At 45.9% G+C, this 24,519-nt stretch overlaps 1 protein-coding gene across 1 annotated transcript in view; it reads right to left on the minus strand.

Annotated features, from left to right (window-relative positions):
• Positions 1 to 5,290: 5,290 nt before the first annotated feature.
• Positions 5,291 to 24,519, minus strand: part of apbb3 (amyloid beta (A4) precursor protein-binding, family B, member 3) — a 122,785-nt gene continuing 103,556 nt past the window's right edge. Inside the window, exons 13-17 of the mRNA XM_068043110.1 lie at positions 19,166 to 19,249; positions 16,368 to 16,483; positions 9,553 to 9,561; positions 9,085 to 9,255; positions 5,291 to 5,536 (exon numbers count right to left, since the gene is read on the minus strand). Of these exons, the coding sequence (XP_067899211.1) occupies positions 5,291 to 5,536; positions 9,085 to 9,255; positions 9,553 to 9,561; positions 16,368 to 16,483; positions 19,166 to 19,249 (626 nt within the window). The remainder of the gene's footprint in view (positions 5,537 to 9,084; positions 9,256 to 9,552; positions 9,562 to 16,367; positions 16,484 to 19,165; positions 19,250 to 24,519) is intronic.

Raw genomic sequence — 24,519 nt, forward strand, 5'->3', positions numbered from 1 at the left:
ATGCACGGTCCAGTTTAAGCTCCCGTGATGACCAATGAGTGCAGAGGAGAAAGTTAATCTGCAATTTGAGTCTTAACCATGGGCCTCTGTTTATTGTGTCACCATGACTGGAATGCCACTCCACTTCTCCAATAACACAACAAAAACCGGTCTTGCACTGTCCATCAAAATTATCCAGAGAGACTGTACCTGTGCTGATAGCTCTCCCATGGAGAGCAGGTTCATGGTTTTGGATGAGGGAACTGTCATTTATGACGGAGGTGAGAATTTTCTTCAGTGAGAGGGTTCTGCATCTTTGGAATTCTTGACCCCAGAGAGCTGTGGATGTTCAGTCATTGAGTATATTCAAGGCAGAAATTGATGGACACAACGGGAATTAAGGGATGTGGGAATAAGGCGGGAAGGTAGAGTTGAGGTAGATGATCAGCTATGAATTTATTGAATGGTGGAGGAGGCTTGAGGGGCTGAATGACCTATTCCTGCTCCTATTTCTTATGTTTCAACTCCAGTCTGAGTTGAGTCAGCTAATTTCAACTGTGCTGTAATTGGGTAGAGAGGACGGCACAGTGGCGCAGTGGTTAGCACCGCAGCCTCACAGCTCCAGTGACCCGGGTTTGATTCTGGGTACTGCCTGTGTGGAGTTTGCAAGTTCTCCCTGTCACCGTGTGGGTTTTCGCCGGGTGCTCCGGTTTCCTCCCACAGCCAAAGACTTGCTGGTTGATAGGTAAATTGGCCATTGTAAATTGCCCCTAGTGTAGGTAGGTGGTAGGAGAATTGAGGGAAGGTGGGGATGTGTTAGGAATATGGGATTAATGTAGGATTAGTATAAATGGGTGGTTGGCACAGTCTCAGTGGGCCGAAGGGCCTGTTTCAGTGCTGTATAATTTTATAGAGATATACAGCACTGAAACAGGCCCTTCGACCCACCGAGTCTGTGCCGACCATCAACCACCCATTTATACTAATCCTACATTAATCCCATATTCCCTACCACATCCCTACACTTGGGGCAATTTCTTTCTTTTGGGCCTCCTTCAATCTGCAAGTCTGTGGGAGGAAACCAGAGCTAAATATCTCAAAATAAAATAAATAAATAGGAAACTGAACCATTGTTGCTGCAAGTGATGGCTACACGGCACCTCCTGCTGGAAGTGGACAACACAGGAGAAGCCAGTCTGACATTACAGAGGTATCAGGAGGTGATGGTGAGGTCGAGCTGGATGTCGTCAGCGTGCTTGTGGAAAGTGACATGTTTTCGATGATTTTGCCAGGGACAGCATGTCGATGAAAAATAGGAGGTCCAAGGATAGATCCTTAGGGGGCACCAGAGGTAACAGTGCTGGAGCAGGAAGAGAAGCCATTGCAGGTGGTTGTCTGGCTACTATTAGATAAGAATGGAACCAGGTGAGAGCAGTCCCACCCAGCTGGACAATGGAGGGGAGGCTTTGGAGGAGGATGGTGTGGTCAACAGTGTCAAAGGCTGCAGACAGGTCATGAAGAATGAGGAGGGAAAGTTTACCTTTGTCACAGTCACGCAGGATGTCATTTTGACTTTGATAAAAGTTGTTTCAGTACATGGGAGGGGCAGAAACCTGATCGGAGGAATTGAAGCATAGAGTTCCAGGAAAGATGGACTTTGGAGAGGAAGGGGATGTTTCAGATGGCCGGGTATGGGGGTGGTGGGAGGGGTGGCGGGGGAATGATGGGGGGGGGGGGATAGTTTGCAAGGACCGTGAGGTCAGTGGATTTTTTGAGAGGGATGTTGATGACAGATTTGAGAGGGAGGGGGTCAGCAACTGAAGAGAGAGAACCATTAACAATATTGGCTAAGATGGAGGGAAAGTTTGGTGGTCAGCAGTTTAGAGGAACTGGTGTCAAGAGAACAGGAGGTGTTCAATATTCCAGAATCGTCCTGGAATGCAAGTAAACCCTGGGGCTTCTGCAGTATAACCTGCGTCTCCTTAAATCCCTCTCCCTCTCCCCAGCCGTCTCCAAACCTCACCCTCAACAAGTGCGATTAGCTCATGGGCTTTGTCCCCGAGATTGAGACCATTCGAGCAGCTGTCTCTGCCACATTCCCCCCGCCTCCACCCTAGCCCCGAACTTGCTCTAATTTCTCTCCTATCTCCCATCATGCAGTCTGAGTTCACCTTGTCTGAGGTTCATCTCCTGCTCTCTCTGCTGTTGGAATTCACTTGGGGGGGTGGGGGGTGGGGAGAGTTTTTTTTTTCCTGCTCTTTCAATCAGAGAATATACTTCAGTCATTTTAGCAGAAGCTAAGGGGACAACCCGGACGGAAATGGGACAGGTTACAGGGAGGCAGATGGACCAAAGCACAAAGAGGATTGTAAGAGATAATTAAATAGTGAGGCTGAGTGCTTTTAGGAGAGTTCCACTGATGCGTGTAGACTCAATTCGTTAAAAAAAAACTGCCATTCTTATTTTCATATTTTAGAAGTTTATTTAATAAACAATGGGCAATTCACATTTCTCTCCACCAATCCCTGCGGTCGCATCATTACGAGGTCACAATGTGATAACGTCACCTTCTTTTAATTGGCTGCAACTTACATCCGTAAAATACAAAGGGCCCAAAATTCCTGGCGGTGAGGTGGGAATCTGAGGCGGAACCTGGTTACACCAGCACCGGCCCTTTAAATTCTGATGAGGGGAGCCCAGGGGCCGATCTTCTGCCCAGCCTTCCCCTCACCAAGGGGGAGGATCTGGAAGGAAGTTAGAACATAAGAAATAGGAGCAGGAGTAGGCCATTCGGCCCCTTGAGCCTGCTCCACCATTCAATACGATCATGGCTGATCTTCTACCTGAACTGCACTTTCCTCCCTGATTCCCCTATCGCTTAATTCCCTTAGTGCCCAAAAATCTAATCGATCTCAGTCTTGAATATACTCAACGACATCATCCACAGCTCTCTGCAGTAGAGAATTCCAAAGATTCACAACCCTCCGAGTGAACAAATTTCTCTTCATCTCATGGCCAACTCCATTTAGATCACATCTCATTTTCTATTCTCAAGGGACTATAAGCCTAGTCACTGCAACCTGTCATAATTTAACCTTTTTAACCCCATGTTCATTCTGGTGCATTTGTGCAGCACCCTCTCCTGAGCCATTGCACTGGCACCTACCCCACTGTATTCTAGGAAGGGGAAGCAGCCCTGGCTTCCCCACACTTCCCAGGGGAACCTGCCCATTATGCCATTGGTGGGCTTCAAGGCAACTCATCGCCAATTGAAAGCTGGCATGAGTCCTGTTGCAGCCTTTAGAAAGGGCCCCACACCTTTATTAGACTAGAGGAGGCCAATTCCAGAGGGGTTTGATTATCTTATATCAGAAGGTTAATGGCTCCACTGGAGGAATTTTTTTCATCGAGTGTTGTCTTCGGCTCAGGAGAACCTCGGATCTCGAGTGGGGGGCCCGCTCCCTTTCATGGTTATATCAGGGCAGGTGTTACCACAGCAAATTTGGAGGAGGAATTCACCAGAATGAAACCGAGACTAAAAGCATTAAATTATGAGGACAGGTAGCATAGACGAGGCTTGTCTTCCTTGAGTGTAGAAGATTAATGGGTGATCTAATTGAGGTGTTTAAGATGAGCAGGGTAGGGTAGATAGGGAGAAACTATTTCCTCAGGTTGGGGAGTCCAGAATAAGGGGGCATAACCTTAAAATTAGAGCCAGGCCGTTGAGGGGTGATGGCAGGAAGCATTTCTTCACACAAAGCATAGTGGAAATCTGGAACTTTCTCCAGCAAAAGGCTCTGGATGCTGAGAATCAATTGGAAGTTTCAAGACTGATATTGATAAATTTTTATTGGGTAAAGATATCGAGGGATTATGGAACGAAGCTGAGCAGATGGAGATATGATACAGATCAACCATGATCTCATTGATTGCTGGAACAGGCTCAGAGGGCTGAATGGCCTCCTTCTGTTGCTGAGTCTTTGTAGGTGTGGGGATGGAGGAGTAAATTCCTTGGGGATTCTGTCAACCACGTTTCTCCTTGGATAGTGGTGTTGGGCGATTGGGGGAGAGTCAGTGATGAAGATTTACTCCTGCAGTGTGCCGCCAGCAACTTCCGTGCACTTGTTCCAGCAGAGCAAGCCCATCTCCCAGGAATTTCAGGCCCTCTAGTGTTACCCGCAGTCAAAATCGTGATTGGACAGAATTCAGTCACCCAGACCATTCTTAGAAAGTCGCAACTTTCCAAATGGCAATTTTCCCCTTCACTCCACGCCACTCGTACAAAATTAAAATGAATGCAACCCGCGGCTCCTTCTATTATTGTCAAACACCTTGGACATAAGACTGGTTAAAACACTCTTCCTTCGTGGGTGTTCCCTCCCCCACCCTCTCCCCCCTCTCCCATACCCTCTCCCCCAACCTCCACACCCAACACGGCTCTTTCCTCAAACCTTCTCCCCTCCTCACCTAACCCATCTCCCTCCCCCTTGCATCCTTCCCCCCACACCCAACATGACTCCTATCCCCAACCCCGCCTCACAGAGTTTCCTACCCCTCGCTCCTCCCTCACCCTCCCCCACCTAGCTCAGCTCCCTCCCCTTGCACTCTCACCCCCTCCCCACCGAACCCAGCACCTTACACTTTGCACCCCTCCCCCGTTAAAAGCCTGCTACCCGACCCGAACGGACCCTACGACATGTGTCCGGTTCGGGTCGGGTCGGGATGCACTTCTGGGTCTGGCATTCGGGCTCGGGTCACTCCAGGTCGGACACACTCTATCACAGGTAAGTGGCTCCAATGTTAATTTAATTTTTGGACTAAACAGGTGGTTTTGTTACAGTTATTTTAAGCTTATGCAGATCCGCAACAAAGTGAAAAACGGAAGGTAAGTTAACTGATGGTCGGGTCGGACGTGGGAAAATATGGAAGGACTCAGGCCGGGTTGGTCTTGGGTCGGATGTGGTTCTATCGAGCTCGGGTTGTTTTTTTTTTGCAGACCCGAGCAAGCCTTTACTCCCCATCATGCCATCTCCCCCTCCCCCACCTACGCAGCTCCCCCACCTCATGCCCTCTCCCCCACCGAAGGCTGCTCCCTCCCCCTCACACACACTCCCCCTCCCCCACCTGATGTAGTTTCCCCCCCTCGCACATAGACCCCAGCTCTACCCAACATGGCGCCCTCCCCCTCGCACGCACTCCCCCTCCTCCTCCAAACGCAGCCCCCTCCACCTCATGCACCCTATCCCTCTCGCAACCAACGCGGCTCCCACCCCTGCTGCCCCTCCTCCCCTCAGCACCTTCCTCAGAGACACTACGGCATTTGTAGCACGGACTGTTTATGTTTGAAAGTGTCAAGCAGCGCCATCACACTGCGCTTCAGGTTGGAGCTGCTGGTGCACTTGGGGGCAGAGAGGAGGGGTCCGGACGCAGATCCTGCACCATCAATCACGGGGGAGGACAGGTGCTTCTTCAGGCTTGCGGTGGGTGACCGTGAGCGGATGGTCCTCTTGGGTCTCGCCGAGGGAGTTTTAGCCACCAAGCACTTCTGGTATTGGAGCTGTTGGACAGAACGACAGCTCACGGTTACCGACACTACATGAGGTGCAAGGGCAAAGGTCAGCTAGCTCAAAGCCACATTGCTTAAAAAAGGCAAAAGGTCGACTGCCCCGGGCGATAACTGGGGGAGGAACATTTTCTCTGCTCTCTGTTTCAAAGGGTATTTCACCATAGAGACAGTTACAGTCAAACCTGATTGTGTCCACATTCAGTGACGACACATGTGCACTTTCCTGAAGGAGTCACAGATTAAAAGGAGGCCATTCGGCCCATCGTGCCTGTGCCACCTCTTTGAACCAGCTATCCAATTATTCTCACTCCACCTCTCCACTATAGCTTGCACTTTCTTCCTTTTCCAATGATTTCCCCACTTTTCTTTGTTACGAGACTGCTTCTATTTCTTTAAGTTTTACAAACTTATAGTTAAATTAGGGACACTGAATCTTGAAGAGATTGTTGAACTTCATGTTTTTTTTCCAAATGAAGTCACCTGTAGGTCCCTGGATTTGGCTAGTAAACAAGTCTTACTGGAAGGCATCTGTCTGTGCATAATCACTCAGCAGGCCTTGTTTATAACTTGCGGAGATGTTTACAAAGGGGAACCCTGTCGCAGTTCTGGGAGGGAGGGGAAGGGGTGAGGGTAGAGGTGCGGGAAATGGATCGGATATGGTCGAGGGCCCTGTCAACCACAGTGGGGGGGGGAATCCTTGGTTGAGGAAAAAGGAAGACATATCAGAAGCACTGTCATGGAAGGTTGCATCATCAGAGCAGGTGCGTCAGAGGTGGAGAAACTGGGAGAATGGAATGGAGTCCTTACAGGAAGTAGGGTGTGAAGAAGTGTAGTCGAGGTAGCTGTGGGAGTCGGTGGGCTTACAATGAATATGAGTAGACAGCCTATCCCCAGAGATGGAGACAGAGAAATCGAGGAACGGAAGGGAAGTGTCAGAGATGGACCATGTAAAGGTGAGAGAAGGGTGGAAATTGGAAGCAAAGTTGATAAAGTTTTCCAGCTCGGGGCGGGAGCAGGAAATGGCACCAATAGTCATCAATGTACCGGAAAAAGAGTTGGGGGAGGAGGCCTGAGTAGGACTGGAACAAGAAATGTTCAACATATCCCACAAAAAGACAGGCATAACTAGGGCCCATGCGGGTACCCATAGCAACACCTTTTACTTGAAAGAAGTGAGTGGAGTTGAAGGAGAAGTTGTTCAATGTGAGAACAAGTTCAGCCAGGCGGAGGAGGGTAATAGTGGATGGGGACAGGTTGGGCCTCTGTTCAACGAAGAAGCGGAGAGCCCTCAAACCGTCCTGGTGGGGGATGGAGGTGCAGAGAGATTGGACGTCCATAGTGAAAAGGAGGCGGTTAGGGCCAGGAAACTGGAAAATGTCAAAATGACGTAGGGCATCAGAAAAGTCAGGGATGTAGGGGGAAAGAGACTGGACCAGGGGAGAAAAGATAGAGTCAAGATAAGAAGAAATAAGTTCAGTGGGGCAGGAACAGGCTGAAACAATGGTCCCATTTCCCGCACCTCTGCTCTCACCCCTTCCCCTCCCTCCCAGAACCGTGACAGGGTTCCCCTTGTCCTCACTTTCCATCCCACCAGCCTCCCTATCCAAAGGATCATCCTCTGTCTTTTCTGCCACGTCCTGCGTGATGCCACTACCAAACGCATCTTTCCTTCCCCTCCCCCTGTCAGCATTCCAAAGGGATTGTTCCTTCCGCGACACCCTGGTCCACTCCTCCATCACAACCGACACCTCGTCCTCTTCCCACAGCACCTTCCCATACAATCACAGGAGGTGTAATACCTGCCCGTTTACCTCCTCACCATCCAAGACCACAAACACTCCTTCCAGGTGAAGCAGTGATTTACTTGTACTTCCTTCAATTTAGTAAACTGTATTTGCGCTCACAATGCGGTCGCCTCTAAATTGGGGAGACCAAATGTAGATTGGGTGACCGCTTTGTGGAACACCTCCACTCAGTCCAAAAGCAGGACACTGAGCTTCTGGTTGCTTGCCATTTCAACACTCCCCCCTGCTGTCATGCCCACATTTCTGACCTTGGCCTGCTCCAGTGTTCCAGTGAACATCAACGCAAGCTCGAGGAGCAGCACCTGATCTTTTGATTGGGCACACTACAGCCTTGTGGACTGAACATTGAGTTCAATAAGTTCAGAGCATGATTGGCTTTTTAAAATATTTTTATATTTTTTATTTTATTTTTATTTTTTAACTATGTGCCTGCTCTTCATGGAGTCAGAGCTGCTCATTATTTCACTATTAACACTCTCTCTGGACTAATACATTGTCTTTCACCACAAGCATTAACACAATCTTTGCCTTTGTCCTGGGACAGCTTTGTTACTTAATCTGTCCTGCCTTTGCCCTATCACACGCCTTTCCTTTTGTTCTCTTCCCCACCATCCCCCCCACTTCACTTGCTTCAAACGTAATTCTTTTCTAACTTTTGCCAGTTCTGATGAAAGATCACAGACCTGAAACGTTAACTCTGCTTCTCTCTCTGCTGCCAGACCTGCTGAGTATTTCCAGCATTTCTTGTTTTTATTTCAAACAACTCCAACTTATTTTAAATCTGTGTCCTCTGGTTACTCGCACATCAGTGGAAACAGTTTCTCCCTATCTACTCCATAAAAATCCTTTGTAATCTCCTCTGTAGCCTTTCTTCTCCAAGGAGAACAATCTCAGCTTCTCCAGTCTCTCCGCATAAATCCTGGATGGGTGCAGCTCCAACACTCAAGAAGCTCGACACCATCCAGGACAAAGCAGCCCGTTTGATTGGCATCATCCACCACATTAAACATTCACTCCCTCCACCACTGACACACAGTGGCAGCAGCGTGTACCATCTACAAGATGCTGTCTTTCAACAGCACCTTTCAAACCCGCAACCTCTACCGTCTAGAAGGACAAGGGCAGCAAATGCATGGGAACACCACCACCTGCAAGTTCCCTTCCAAGTCACAAACCATCCTGATTTGGAACTATATCGCCGTTCCTTCACTGTCGCTGGGTCAAAATCCTGGAACTCCCTTCCTAACAGCACTGTGGGTGTACCTACCCCACATGGACTGCAGCGGTTCAAGAAGGCAGCTCACCACCACCTTCTGAAGGGCAATTAGGGATAGGCAATAAATGTTGCTCGAGCCAGTGACATGCACATGCATGAATGAATAAATTAGAAAAAGTCCCTCACCCCTGGACCTCTTTCATTGAACCTCACTATATACAATCCTTATAGGTACACCTATTATAAATTATGTTGGTTTTGGTTTAGTTACTCTGGGTTTATGTGCTTTGCAAGGGCTAAGGGGAAAGAGCAGGGGGTAGCTGTTTGAAAGAGCCAGCACAGGCAGGATGGGCTGAATGGCCTCCTTCTGTACTGTAAGGTTTAATTACTCCATGATTCCAAATTGCAGGGCTTTGGGGAAAAAGTAGAGGGGAGTGGGTGTAACACACAGAGTCTGTACAGGCAGGACGGGCTGAATGGCCTCCTTCTGTCCCAGCCGATGCTCCGAGAAGACTCACCATGCAAGCAGCCTGAATGGCCTCAGAGATGCAGCCGGCATCAGGCTCGCACCAGAAGACATGGCACTCGAAGCGCTGGAGTCCTGTGTCCACAATGAGGCCGAAGGTGTGCGGGTCCCTCCCGACCCCCAGGAATGTCAGGTACCGGACACGGCACTCCCACCATGGCTCCTGAACAAGACAAAAAATACACATCATTCCAAAACATATATGTTCGCACCAAACAGATTAGCCCAGAGATCTGCTGGAGTGATAGCACCCTCACAAAGTCTTTACAGCACAGAAACAGGCTATTCAGCCCAACTGGTCCATGCTGGTGTTTATGCTGCAAATGTCTCAGTTCTGGTATCATTGTAGCAATTTTTCTTGCACCTTCTCCAGTGCCTCTATATCCTTTTTACAATATGGAGACCAGAGCTGTTCACTATACTCCTAGTGTGATCGAACCAAGTTCCAAATAAATTGAACACAACTTTCCTGCTTTGCAATTTTATCATAAGAACATATGAAATAGGAGCAGGAGTGGGCCATATAGCCCCTCGAGTCTGCACCGCCATTCACAGGATCATGGATGGACTTCTACATCAGCTCCACTTTCCCATTCACCACCTCCCGCCACCCCCCCCCACCTTATCCCTTGATTCTCTTAGAGTCCAAAAATCTTTCCATCTCAGCTTTGAATACACTCAATGACTGAGCATCTACATCTCTCTGGGGTAGAAAATTCCAAAGATACAACACGAACTGAATAAAGAAATTTCTCCTCAACTCAGTCTTAAATGGCGAACCCCTTGTCCTGAGACTATGACCCCTAGTTCAAAACTCTGCAGCCAGGGAAAACAGGGTCTCAGTTCCTACCCTGTCAAGCCCTCTCAGAATCTTATATGTTTCAATGAGATCACCTCTCATTCCTCTAAACTCAAGAGATATAGTCCCATTCTACTCAATCTCTCCTCATCGGACAGCCTTCTTATACAAGGAATCAATCTACAGATCATTTACTGCACCTCCTTTAAGGCAAGTATATCCTTCCTTAGGTAAGGAGACCAAAGTTGTGGCCAATACTCCAGGTGTGGTCTCACCAAACCAATTTCAAGAAGACTTCCTTATTCTTATACTCTAACTGCCTTGCAATAAAGGAGGACATACCATTTGCCTTCCTAAGTTTGTTGTACCCAATGTTAGTTCCTGTGTTTCTTGTACAAGGACATCCAAATCCTTTTGAATACCAACAATTATTAGTCTGTCAGCTTTTAAAAAATATTCTGCTTTTCAGTCCTTCCTACTAAAATGGATAATTTCACATTTCTCCACAATATATTCTATCTGCCACCTTCTTGTCCAATCACTTACCGGTCTCTATCCCTTTGCAACTCTTCGCATCCTCATCACAGTTTACTTTCTCATCTAGTTTTGCATTGTTAGCAAACTTGGATATATTACATTCGATGCCCTCATCCAAGCCATTGATATAGATTATAAATAGCTGAGACTTAAGCATTTAAGATCCTTGCAGAACCCCACTAGTTGCACCCTGCGATCCCGAAAATGATCCCTTTATTTCTACTCTCTGTTTTCTGTCCGTTAATCAATTCTCAATCCATGATAATACATTAACCCAATGCCATGTGTCCTAATGTTGTGTAACAATCTCTTGTATGGCACTCATCAAACTCCTTCTGAAAATCCAAATATATTACATCTACTGGTTCCCCTTTACTACCCTGCTAATCACACCCTCAGAAAACTCTAATTGCTTTGTTAATCACAGTTTCCCTTTCATAAAACCCTGTTGACTCTGCCTAATCATGTTGTGAATTTCCAAGTCCATGTCTTTAATAATAGCATTTTCCCTACAAATGATGTCAGATCTGTAGTTCCCTGTTTTCTCTCTCCTTCCTTTCCTGAACAGCAGGATTACATTTGTTACCTATAATCCATGGGGACTGTTCTAGAATGTAGGGAATGCAATCATCTCTTTTAAAACTCTAGGATATAGGCCATCAGGCCCAGGGAATTTGTTTCCTTTCAGTTCCATTAATCTCACCAGTATTTTCTCTTTACTAATATTACTTTAAGTTCCTCACTCTCATTAGACCATTGGTTCCACATAATATCTGGTATGTTCTTCGTGTTTTCTACTGTGAAGACAGATAAAAAATATTTGTTTAAGATCTCTGCCTCTTCCTTATTCCCCATTATAATTTCTCCTGCCGTTGCCTCTAACAGATCCATGTTTACTTTCGCTAATCTTTCCTTTTTACATACTAGTAGAAGCTCTTACAATCTGTTTTAATATTTCTTCGAATTTGCCTCTCATTCTATTTTCTCCCTCTTTATCAATTTATTGGTCGTCTTTCACTGATTTTTAAAACCCTACCAATCCTTAGACTTACTACTCTTTTTGGCAACATTGTAAGTCTCTTCCTTTAGTCCAGTACCATCCTTAACTTCTCTAGTTAGTCACGGTTGTACCACTTTTCCAGTGGAGTTTTTACGCCTCAGGGGCATGTAAAAGTTTGCCATTGCTGATCTATCGTTATATCTTTTAATCTAATTTCCTAATCTACCTTAGGCAACTCATCCTTCATATCTCCATAAATGGCTTTGTTTAAACTTAAGGACCTAGTTTCGGCCTTAACCACATCACTCTCAAACTTAATATGAAATGTTATGAACACTTTTTCCCAGAAGATCCTTTACTATAATATTAAGAATATATTAGGTCTCAAATATCCTGTTCCTAGTTGGATCCTCGACATATTGTTCTAGAAAACTCTCTTGAATGCATTCCATGAACTTGCCCTCCAAGCTACATTTGTCAATTTGGTTTGCCCAGTTAATATGAAGATTCAAGTCCCCATTATTGTTGCATTACCCTTGTTACATTCTCTATGAATTTCCTGATTTATACTCTGACCAATGCTATGATTAACATTAGAGGCCCTGTAATCAACTCCCACCAGTGTTTTCTGCCCTTTGTTATTTCTTAGATCCATATAAACCGATTCCACATTCTGATTTTCTGGGCTAAGATGATTTCTCACTACTGACTTTATCTCCTCCTTTATAATCAGGGTTACCCCACCTCCTTTTCCATTTTGCCTCTCTTTTCTGAAAGTCACGTACTCTGGAATATTTAGTTTCCACCCGACCACCACATGTCAGTAATGGCTACTAAATCAAACTCATTTATTTCTTTTTGCGCCATTAATTCATCTATCTTGTCATGAGTGCTTCATGCATTCAGAAATAGCGTCTTTAATTTTGACTTTTTACTATTTTTCCCTGTTGTTGCCTTAGTCGCTATTGCACTATTACTGTTATTAAACACTCTGCCCATTCCTGACAGAATCTGCTTGATTTTATGGAAATCGTTCTTTGCTCTAGAAATGAACCCCAGTGCTTTGTCTATTTTTAATGGCCTTATTAACCTGTGTCGCTCTTTTTACTGGTCTGTGTACCTGTACCCCCAGATCCCTCTATCCCTGTACTCCAGATAGACACTTATTTTACAAGGAGTATGTAGCCTCCTTATCCTTGCTACCAAAATGTGCTGCCGCGCACTTATCTACATCGAAGTTCATCTGCCAATTACACGCCCATTCTGCATATTTATTAATGTCTCCCTGTATTTTCTCACAGTCCTTCTCTGTCTTAACTAACCTCCCTGCTCCTAATTTGCTGTCAACTGCAAATTTTGACATTGTATTTCCAATTCTCTTCTCCAAATCGTTGATGTAAATGGTAACCAATAATGGTGCCAGCATGTCTTCCCACCATTTGTCATCTATATTTCAACCCTACTCTGTTTTCTGCTTGGTAGCAGGCTTGCTGTCCATTCTGCCACTTGTCCCCTGACTCAATACACAAATCGCAAAGTAGCAAAGCAGGTTGATAAGGCCAGCACAAAAACAAGCTGAGCACTCGCACTTATTTCCAGAGGAATAGAATTGAAAAATGGACAAGTTATGCTAAACTTCTACCGAACTTCAATACAAAAGCAAAATATTGCAAATGCTAGAAATTTGAAATACAAACAGAAAATGCAGGAAATGCTCAGCAGGTCAGGCAGCATCTGTGGTGAGAAAAACAGAGTTACCGTTTCGTTATCGACCTGAAATAATAACTGTTTCTTTCTCCACCGATGCTGTTTTTATTTCTGTATTGAACATTGGTTAGAACACCACTTTCTCTTGAAAGGATAAAACCGAGGGGTGACCTAAGAGAAGTCTTTAAAATTATGAAAGGTTTTGATAGGGTCGACAGAGAGAGAGAGAGAGAGAGAGAGAGAGTGTTTCCACTTGCAGCGAAGAGCAAAACTGGAGGCCATCAAGGTAAGATAGTCATCAAGAAATCAAATCGGGAATTCAGAGGAAACATCTGTACCCAGAGAGTGGTGAGAATGTGGAATTTTCTATCACACAGAGTCATTGAGGTAAATAGTATCGATGCATTTAAAGGGGAGGTTAGATAAGCACATGAGGAAGGATGGGAGGAAGCTTGAGTGAGGCATAAACGACGGCATGGGCCAGCTGGGAAGGATGGTCTGTTTCTGTGCTGTATATTCTATGGCTCCACAGGTTCTGATCATGTAATGCTTTTTATGACTCGGCTAATTGCTCGTTAATGCCTTAAGACAATATCTGTTAATGGAATTACACCAAATTTTGTGCCATGTTTTGTTAGGGTGTTTGAACTGTATCCAAACACCACTTCCCAGTGACCCAGCCCCTAGCCCAGAGGTAATGCCATGAAGGATGTATCACTATCCCTCAAAGCAATGTGTAAAGAAAGCTTTGGGTGTTGGTTACAATAAAATATTAATAGTTTGAAGTACTCTTCAGATTTGCTTTCCAAAGAACTGTTGACTCTTGAGCAGTTAGAGATTCCAGCTGCAGTTTAATAAAAGAGGTTAAAACCTATAAGCACAAAGAAACAACAGTTTATAAACAGTATTGAGGTAAGTGACCATATTATCTGTTTCAGGTGCTGGTTGAGGAATAGCTATTGGCCAGAACCCCACCCCTGCTCATCTTCAAAAAAGTAGCCATGGGGTTTTTTACATCCAATAGTGAAGACAGATGGGGCCTCAATTTAACATCTCATCCAAAAGGTGGCACCTTCAACAGTGCAGCACTCCCTCAGTACTGCACTGGGAGTGTCAGCCTTGAATTTTGTGCTTAAGTCTCTGAAGTGGGACTTGTACCCTCAACCATCTGACTCAGAGCTGTACCCACTGAGGCACAGCTAACACCTCGAGATGTGTACTTTGTAGGAGATGAGAATTGGTTTTAACACAGTGAAGCCTAGTTGGATCTTAGAGAGAAAGAAAGAGGAAAATTTCAGAGGACCAATTACCATAGCAGTATCAATAAAATAGAGAGAGAAAGTGTTTTATACAGAAGGAATTACATAGAATTTACAGCACAGAAACAGGATGTTCAGCCAAACTGGTCCATGCTAGAAAATTAGATTCATCTTTGTCATTCCCCATACAGCCACTTCTAAATCTCAAATGGGACGCAGATAAAGACAGGGTGAGGGTCTTCTTCACGAGTGGTGTGAAGACACAGGGAACTCGGAGGGTGAATGAATCCAACTTCCATTTATTGCCTCCCTCCCACACCCACCACTCCACTCCTGCAACTTTTACCAACAATGCCAAAGGTCTAAAATTTAACATTTTAAGTTTTTAAATATTTTTCTTATCTTTCTCTTTTAACTTTTTTTTCTTAATCCAATCTTTCTTTCCCTCTCTTTATCCTCTTTCTGTACCCGATTAAACTCTTAATTCACTCGATTTCCTTCTCTATGTGTCTTTCTCAATGCTTAAATCTCATTGGTTAAGGAGATAGACAGTTGGTCCTCCCATTCCCTGAGGTCCTAGATGCCCAGTTAGAGTCATAGAGTTATACAGCACAGAAACAGGTCCTTCGGCCTATCGTGTCTGTGCCGGCCATCAAGCACCTATCTATTCTAATCCAATTTTCCAGCACTTGGCCCATAGCCTTGTATGCTATGGCATTTCAAGTGCTCATCTAAATACTTCTTAAATGTTGTGAAGGTTCCTGCCTCTACTACCTCTTCAGGCAGTGCATTCCAGATTCCAACCACCCTCTGGATGAAATTATTTTCCTCAAATCCCCTCTAAACCTCCTGCTCCTTGCCTTAAATCTATGCCCCCTGGTTATTGATCCCTCCGCTAATGGAAAAAATTTCTTCCTATCTAACCTATCTATGCCCCTCATAATGTATACCTCAACCTTCTCTGCTCTAAGAAAAACAACCCTAGCCTATCCAGTCTTTCTTCATAGCTGAAATGCTCCAGCCCAGGCGACATCCTGGTGAATCTCCTCTGTACCCTCTCCAGTGCAATCACATCCTTCCTATAGTGTGGTGCCCAGAACTGTACACAGTACTCCAGCTGTGGCCTAACTAGTGTTTTATACAGCTCCGGCATAACCTCCCTGATCTTATATTCTATGCCTCAGCTAATAAAGGTAAGTATCCCATATGCCTTCCTAACCACCTTATCTACCTGTGCTGCTGCTTTCAGTGATCTATGGACAAGTACAGCAAGGTCCCTCTGACCCTTTGTACTTCCTAGGGTCCTACCATCCATTGTATATTCCCTTGCCTTGTTCGTCCTCCCAAAATGCATCACCTCACACTTCTCAGGATTAAATTCCATTTGCCACTGCTCTGACCATCTTACCAGCCCATCTATATCATCCTGTAATCTAAGACTTTCCTCCTCACTATTTATGACACCACCAATTTTCGTGTCATCTGCAAACTTACTGATCTCTCCGTGCTGTTATCAATCAGCTCAAAGCTTTGATTGGTGACTAACACCAGAATTCAGTTCAATAAAAACAGAGTTCATTTAGTTACACTTAGTGACAGTGAAAAAACCCAAAAACTACATTTATATAGCACCTTTAACATAGTAAAATGTCCCAAGGTGCTTCACAGGAGCGTTATCAAATAAAATTTGACACCGAGCCACATAAGGAGATATTGGAAATAGATGACCGAAATCTTGGTCAAAGTGGTGGGTTTTAAGGAGGGGAGAGAGACTTAAAGAAGCAGAAAGATTTAGGGAGGGAATTCCAGAGCTTGGAGCCCAGGCAGCTGAAGGGATAAAAACTGAATGCTGAGATTACATACAGTCCACGGAAGGAAGTAATGATTCCCTATGGATTGATTGTGAACGGTGTTCCCAGGGGGGTGAGAAAACAAATGTGGAGTAAATGGTGTTGATCTGAACCTGGGCTTACCTCCCCCTTACACACAGACAGCGTGGTATCCGTGACTTGTAGGAGAACTGATGGCCAGTTATGTCTTTCCACTGAATCCAACAGCTTCCGTATCACTCCGTTCACCAGCTTCATTCCTGGAAATACATCCACATCAAGAAATATACCAATAAAAAATAAAACTATGTACTATAGTTGTGATATCACTTTAACAATCTGAGTACTTGATGTCAACCAACATGTGAGAGCAGTTGGAGTCATGTTAGTCCCCAAGTCCCACATGTATGATAGAGCTCTCTTGTAAACTTGTTACTTCACAATAAAGAACCTGCAATTTAATTACCATCCAACTCAAGATTGTTTGGAACCTTATTGCTGAAGAAACCACTAACACAACACTGATAAAAGAATATATTTTAATATAAATATCCATGTAAAATATAAACCAATAAAAACACAACAAAATATGAATTGATAAAAAATACCAATAAGATATATTGGTTAAAATATCAAATATGCACCAATAAAAACACATACTAGATACCAACAAAAACAAAATGAAATATTAATTCATAAAAATGTCACAAATTTAGATATAAACTAATGAAACACAATGAAAATAAGTGCCAATATGAATACATACTAATAAAATATATTGCAAAAAACATGACTTAAAAGATTAATAATGACCCAGAGTTTGCTCGTGCAGGACATCTCGCAACTTTCCCCATTAGTTTGACTTTTCCTTCACCCTTCGGCTCCAAACGTTTGTGCGCCACAAATTGCAACAAATATTATTGAGCTGATAGCGGCGCAGTGAGAGCAACAGGGCATCTAGGAACTCAGTGATAGGACCAACAGTCTATCTCCTTAACCAACGAGATTTAAGGACTGAGGAAGAAACAGGGGAATGATAGAGAAGGAAATTGCGTGTATTAGATTCAAATTGGGTACAGAGAGAGAAATAAAGGGCTGGATTTTACCATAGGCAGACAGGACTTTGCCACCGATGTAAAAGTCAGTGGCGAACCCACTTCTGCCTAACCCGGGGATCCGACCTGCATTTTACGGGTCCCTGGGCTTTAATAGTCCTGAGGCGGGACTTCCACCTGCTTGAGGGAGGAGGTCCCGCCTCAGTGAGATGCCGGTCAATTATCTGCAGCCCAGCCGACTACATGGAGCCAGGAGTGAAGGTAAGTTGGGCATGCATCACCGGGGAGCTCGGTCATGCCCTGGTGAGGCAAGGGTAGTCGTTTCAGGGGGGGGAGCATCTTGGGTCCTGGGGCTGGGGGGGGGCGGCCCTCAATCGGCTCAATCAGGCACCCTCTACCCAACTGCCATGGCACCCTCCCCCGGCGCGCAGAAAAGCTGGCAGCTATCGCTGGACGGCCTTTCACATCCGCAGCACGCCCGCTTGCCACAGGTAAAATACCCTTGGAGGCGGGCGAGGGCCCTTAAGTGGCCATTACGTGGTTTCCCCCTCCCCCCCCCCACCCGACCGCTGTAAAGTTGGCCAGAGATGGCAGTGGGGCGGGAAGGCTTCCCGGAGCCTCCCACTCAATTTTACGCCGCCCCCATGCCACCATCCGACTCACTGGGTTGGCGTAAAATTCAGCCCAAAGAGAGGGAAAGAAAAATCGGATTAAGAGACAAAAAGAAATGGAAGGGCAAAGTAAGAAAAAATATTTAAAAACTCAAAATGTTATATTTTAAAAACCTCTAACAACTCGTTGCAGGAACGAGACTTCACAATTTCAATCATTCCCTTTCTGGGCTGGAGAAGTTGAGTGGCATTTCATAGAGCATTAATCTTATCATTAAAAGAGTCCTTACGCAGTTAAGTTCCAGCCCTAACTTTCTGGTGAGTTTAATGGTCATTTAACGTGAAACTGCAGCAAGTTCTTGGAACTCACAGGGAGTTGCTGTTTTACGCGAGGCGGAGCAGTGAGGTGGAGCAGTGTACGTCATCCAGCAACTTGTAGCGATTCACAACTTGTGGGATAGCTCTTCCTTACCACAAGTTGCTCATTTTATCAGTGAGCACCATTAAACTCACTGTCATTTACCCGGCAAATTCTGGCCCAATTATAAATCCATAAAAACAATACCAACAAAAAGATAATAATACGCACCACTGAAAGTATATAACAATCAATTAAAAATTAATCCGTGGAGGAATACAATGATAAAAAGATATATCAATAAAAATCTATTCTCTGAAAAATATTTCAAAATATCTACTGATAAAAATATATCGCACAAACATAAAATAAAGGCTGAAGCAATTCTTTCTGATCTGTGATCTTTTGATGCAAATGCTTAACACAATAATGTCAGCCTTGTCTCGAAGGGTAGTACACACACACTTGTGAGTCAGAAGTTTGTGGGTTTAAGTCCCACTCCAGAGACTTGAGCACAAAATCCAGGCTGACAGTCCCAGCGCAGTACTGAGGGAGCGCTGCATTGTCAGAGGTGCTGTCTTTTGGATGAGACGTTAAATTGAGGCCTGGTCTGTCCTTTCGGGTGGACATAAAAGATCCCACAGCCACTATTTTGAATATATCCCTCAACCAACATCAGTAAAATCTGGTCCTTTATCAATTTGTTGTTTGTGGGAGATTGCTGGGCAAAAAATTGATAATTATGTGGGATTTTAACCTACATATAGACTGGAAAAATCAGACGGGCAGAGGTAGCCTAGATGAGAAGTACATAGAATGTTTTCGGGATAGTTTCTTCATGCTGGGATTGATGATCAAATCGATTGTAGCTTTCCTGTCGCCAGGTTGCAGCCAGCTTTCACAGAGAGATTTACTCACCCATTGAATTGGCCACAGGGAGACAGCCAATATATTGCACCTGAAACCTCTGCACAGATTGCCTCACCACCTCCAGGAGATCAACTAGAAAAGAACAGTAGATGGGTAGTCACAGCTTCTGTGCTACTTGTGCATCTACCCTATCATAGACTCTACCCACCCATTTAATCTCCTCCCACAGCCTATGTACACTCTCCCATATCACAGACTCTACCCACCCATTTAATCTCCTCCCACAACCTATGTACACTCTCCCATATCACAGACTCTACCCACCCATTTAATTTCCTCCCACAGCCTATGTACACTCTCCCATATCACAGACTCTACCCACCCATTTAATTTCCTCCCACAGCCTATGTACACTCTCCCATATCACAGACTCTACCCACCCATTTAATCTACTCCCACAGCCTATGTACACTCTCCCCTATCACAGACTCTACCCACCCATTTAATCTCCTCCCACGGCCTATGTACACTCTCCCATATCACAGACTGTACCCACCCATATAACCTCCTTGCACAGCCCATGTACCCACTACACTGATGTGTCAGGTGTGGCTCAGTTGGTATCACTCTCATCTCTGAGTTCGAAGGTTCCTGGTTCAAGTTCTACCCCAGGGCTTGAGCAATTAAATCCAGGCTGACACTACCAGTGCAGTACTGAGGGAGTGCTGCACTGTTAGGTGTGTCATCTTTCGGATGAGATGTTAAACAAAGGTCCTCTCGGGTGAACGTAAAAGATCCCATGGCGCTACTTCAAAGAACAGCAGGGGAGTTATCCCCAGTGTTAAGACCAGGTGAGAAGGGTCTAGGGGTTCCTTCTCAGCCTTTGCCTGGTTTAACCATTACACGGTTGAATTAAAAAAAAAACACCATGTTTTAGCACCCCCTTAGTGAATCCTTGTTCACCGCTTTCCAATTGTAAGGCAAAGAAATTAATTCAGACAGGTTTTCTTAGATGTAAACAAGAAAGGTAGAAGTTTATTAATCTTAAACTCTAATCCGGTTAATGACTACAAATATGCGTTGCGACCACACTGGCAAGCATACACAATAAACACACACGCAAATAGAGACAGAAAAAGTAGAAAGAATAAAGGGGAAAAGTTTGAGGCAATAGATGGGTTTCTAGTTACTGTCCTTTGAGTTCAATGTGGAGTTTTTGGTTGCCTGTAGGTCTTGCTATTCATTGGAGCCCAGTTCACGCTTCAACTTGTTTCAATGTCGGAGTCTTTCCTCTCTTGAGGTTCACGTATCTTCCGTGGGTCTGGTAGCTTGGGAGAAAGCGAGAGAGAGACAGCCAGGAGAACGGCATCCCTGTTCCAGCTTCACTTGCAAAACTGCCTTCTGTTCCTTTCTGTGTGGCACAATTCAAAAACCCCAGGTTGCCCAGCAGGTTAGTCATGTGACTAGCTCCTTATTTGGAACAGTCTTTCCTGCGAGGTTTGTGGATTGTATTACCTCAGCAGTCCCTGGAATGTGCTTCCTTACACCTTCAATGTCTGGTGATCAAAATCCATTTGGGTTAATTGGAGCAGGGAATAGTCATTCAAGGAAGAGTCTCCACAAGCAGAGTCTCTTAGTATGCAAATGTCCTTCTAACCCAATGTCTGGTGATCTTCAACCAAGTAATTTCTTCACTCCAGCAACAGTTTAAAATCAATGTTAATCTGCCAAAATTAATATGCCTCATTCTTGGCAGGTGGGGTCTGCATGACACCAGTGTCCTGGCCAATATTTATCCCGCAAACCACAAATGAATGTACAAATTAGGAGCAGGAGTGGGCCATTCACTAAAATATCACTAAAAGACAAAAGATCTGGTCATTGCCACAATGCAGTTTATGGGAACTTGCTGCGTGCAAATTCGCTGCCATGATTCCAACATTACAACAGTGAGGACACTTCAATAGTACCTCATTGGCTGCTTAGTACTTTGAGATGACCAGTGGCCATGAAAGGTTCTATAGAGATGCAAGTTTTTTTCTTTTTACCCTATCATGTACTCGATCCCACTTGTTCATTTATTTATTTATTTTTTATTTGTTCCTGGGATGTGGGTGCTGCTGGCTAGACCAGCATTTATTACCCATCCCTAATTGCCCTTGAGAAGGTGGTGGTGGTGAGCTGCCTTCTTGAACCGCTGCAGTCCATGTGGGGTAGGTACACCCACAGTGCTGTTAGGAAGGGAGTTGCAGGATTTTGACCCAGCGACAGTGAAGGAACGGCGATATAGTCCCAAGTCAGGATGGTGTGTGGCTTGGAGGGGAACTTGCAGGTGGTGGTGTTCCTATGCATCTGTTGCTCTTCTCCTTCTAGTTGGTAGAGGTCGCGGGTTTGGAAGGTGCTGTTTAAGGTTATTTGGTGCATTGCTGCAGTGCATCTTGTAGATGGTACACACTGCTGCCACTGTGCATCAGAGGTGGAGGGAGTGAATGTTTGTAGATGGGGTGCCAATCAAGCGGACTGCTTTGTCCTGGATGATGTTGAGCTTCTTGAGTGTTGTTGGAGCTGCACCCATCCAGGCAAGTGAAGAGTATTCCATCACACTCCTGACTTGTGCCTTGTAGATGGTGGACAGGCTTTGGGGAGTCTGGAGGTGAGTTGTTCATCGCAGGATTCCCAGCCTCTGACCTGCTCTTGTAGACATGGTATTTATATGGCTACTCCAGTTCAGTTTCTGGTCAATGGTAACCCCCAGGATGTTGATAGTGGGGGATTCAGCGATCGTAAGGCCATTGAATGTCAAGAGGAGATGGTTAGATTCTCTCTTGTTGGAGATAGTCATTGCCTGGCACTTGTGTGGCGCGAATGTTACTTGCCACTTAGCCCAAGCCTGGATATTGTCCAGGTCTTGCTCCATTTCTACACAGACTGCTTCAGTATCTGAGGAGTCGCAAATGATGCTGAACATTGTGCAATCATCAGCGAACATCCCCACTTCTGACCTTATGATGGAAGGAAGGTCATTGGTGAAGCAGCTGAAAGGGCCTAGGGCACTACACTGAGGAACTCCTGCTGTGATGTCCTGGAGCTCAGATGATTGACCTCCAATAACCACAACCATCATCCTTTGCGCTAGGTATGACTCCAACCAGCGGAGAGTTTTCCCCCGATTCCCATTGACTTCTTGATGCCATACTCAATCAAATGCTGCCTTGATGTCAAGGGCAGTCACTCGCACCTCACCTCTTGAGTTCAGCTCTTTTGTCCATGTTTGAACCAAGGCTGTAATGAGGTCAGGAGCTGAGTGGCCTTGGCGGAACCCAAACTGAGCGTCACTGAGCAGGTTATTGCTAAGCAAGTGCTGCTTGATGGCACTGTCGATGACACCTTCCATCTTTACTGATGATTGAAAGTAGACTGATGGGGCGGTATTGGCCGGGTTGGACTAGTCCTGCGTTTTGTGTACAGGACATACGTGTATCAGTAGCTGTACTGGAACAGCTTGGCTAGGGGTGTGGCAAGTTCTGGAGCACAGGTCTTCAGTACTATTGCAGGAATATTGTCAGGGCACATAGCCTTTACAGTATCCAGTGCCTTCAGTTGTTTCTTGATATCATGTGGAGTGAATTGAATTGGCTGAAGACTGGCATCTGTGATGCTGGGGACTTCAGGAGGAGGCTGAGATGGATCATCAACTCAGCACTTCTGGCTGAAGATTGTTGTAAATGTTTCAGCCTCATCTTTCTCACTGATGTTCTGGGCTCCCCCATCATTGAGGATGGGGATATTTGTGGAGCCACCTGCTCCAGTTAGTTGTTTAATTGTCCACCACCATTCACGGCTGGATGTGGCAGGACTGCAGAGCTTAGATCTGATCTGTTGGTTATGAGATCGCTTAGCTCTGTCTGTTGCATGCGGCTTATGCAGTTTGGCATGCAAGTAGTCCTGGGTTGTAGCTTCACCAGGCTGACACCTCATTTTGAGGTACGCCTGGTGTTGCTCCTGGCATGCCCTCCTGCATTCTTCATTGAACCAGGGTTGATCCCCAGACTTGATGGTAATGGTAGAGTGGGGGATAGGCTGGGCCATGAGATTACAGATTGAGTACAATTCTGCTGCTGTTGATGGTCCACAGCACCTGATGGATTTTGCATTGCGAGATCTGTTTGAAATCTATCCCATTTAGCACGGTGATAGTGCCACACATCACAATTGAGGGTATCCTCAATGTGAAGGTGGGTCTTTGTCTCCACAAGGACTGTGCGGTGGTCACTCCTCCCAATACTGTCATGGACAGAAACATCTGCGGCAGGCAGATTGGTGAGGACAAGATCAAGTATATTTTTCCTTCTTGGTGGTTCCCTCACCACCTGCCGCAGACCCAGTCTAGCAGCTATGTCCTTTAGGACTCGGCCGGTCGTGGCACTACCGAGCCCTCTTGGTGATGGACATTGAAGTCCCCCAACCAGAGTACATGCTGCACCCTTGCCACTCTCAGTGCTTCACCATGAAGGAGTACTGATTCATCAGCTGAGGGAGGTGTGGAGGGGCAGGTGGTAGGTGGTAATCAGCAGGAGGTTTCCTTGCCCATGTTTGACCTGATTCCATGAGTCATCATGGGGTCAGAATCAATGTTGAGGACTCGCAGGGTAACTCCCTCCTGACTGTATACCACTGTGCTACCACCTCTGCTGGGTCTGTCATGCTGGTGGGATAGGACATACCCGGGGATGGTGATGTTTTTTTTTTAACCAAAACTCAAATTAAAATGCCATTCTCGGCGTCAACAATGCACTCCAGTCCTTGCGGTGCCCACCGGTCGCAGAAGGCCTCAAGCGTACCGGCGAACACCGCATGCTCCTTCTCCAGGGACACCCAGGCGCGAACGTAACCGTGGAAGAGGGGCAGGCACTCAGGGTGGACGGAGTCCCCAACGGCCCGCAGCCTGGACCTGTGAATTGCCACCTTGGCCAGGCCCAGGAGCAGACCGACGAGGAGATTCTCCTCCCGGCCCACGCCCCTCCGCACCGGGTGCCCAAAGATCAGGAGCATGGGGCTGAAGTGCAACCCGAAAACTCGAGCAGCAGCCCCTTCAAATACTCAAAGGGGGGCCTGCAACCTCGCACACTCCATATATACATGGAACACAGGCTTGTCCAGGCCGCAGAAATTACAGGACGCCGGAGAGTTTGTGACCCTGCTCAAAAGCCAACTGCACTGGACTGCCCTGTGCAGCACCCTCCACCCCAGGTCCCCGATGTAAAGGGGGAGGACTCCCATGTAGAGAGACCTCCATCAGGGTTTCCCCTCACCGCCAGATGGCAACACGGACCGCCAGGGCATGTCCGGCTGGCTGACGAGGGCAGGGAAGTGGACAGCGTGCAGGAGCAGCCCATGCAGGA

Source organism: Heterodontus francisci, chromosome 12 (assembly GCF_036365525.1).
Source record: "Heterodontus francisci isolate sHetFra1 chromosome 12, sHetFra1.hap1, whole genome shotgun sequence".
In the NCBI taxonomy this organism is placed as follows: Eukaryota; Metazoa; Chordata; class Chondrichthyes; order Heterodontiformes; family Heterodontidae; genus Heterodontus; species Heterodontus francisci.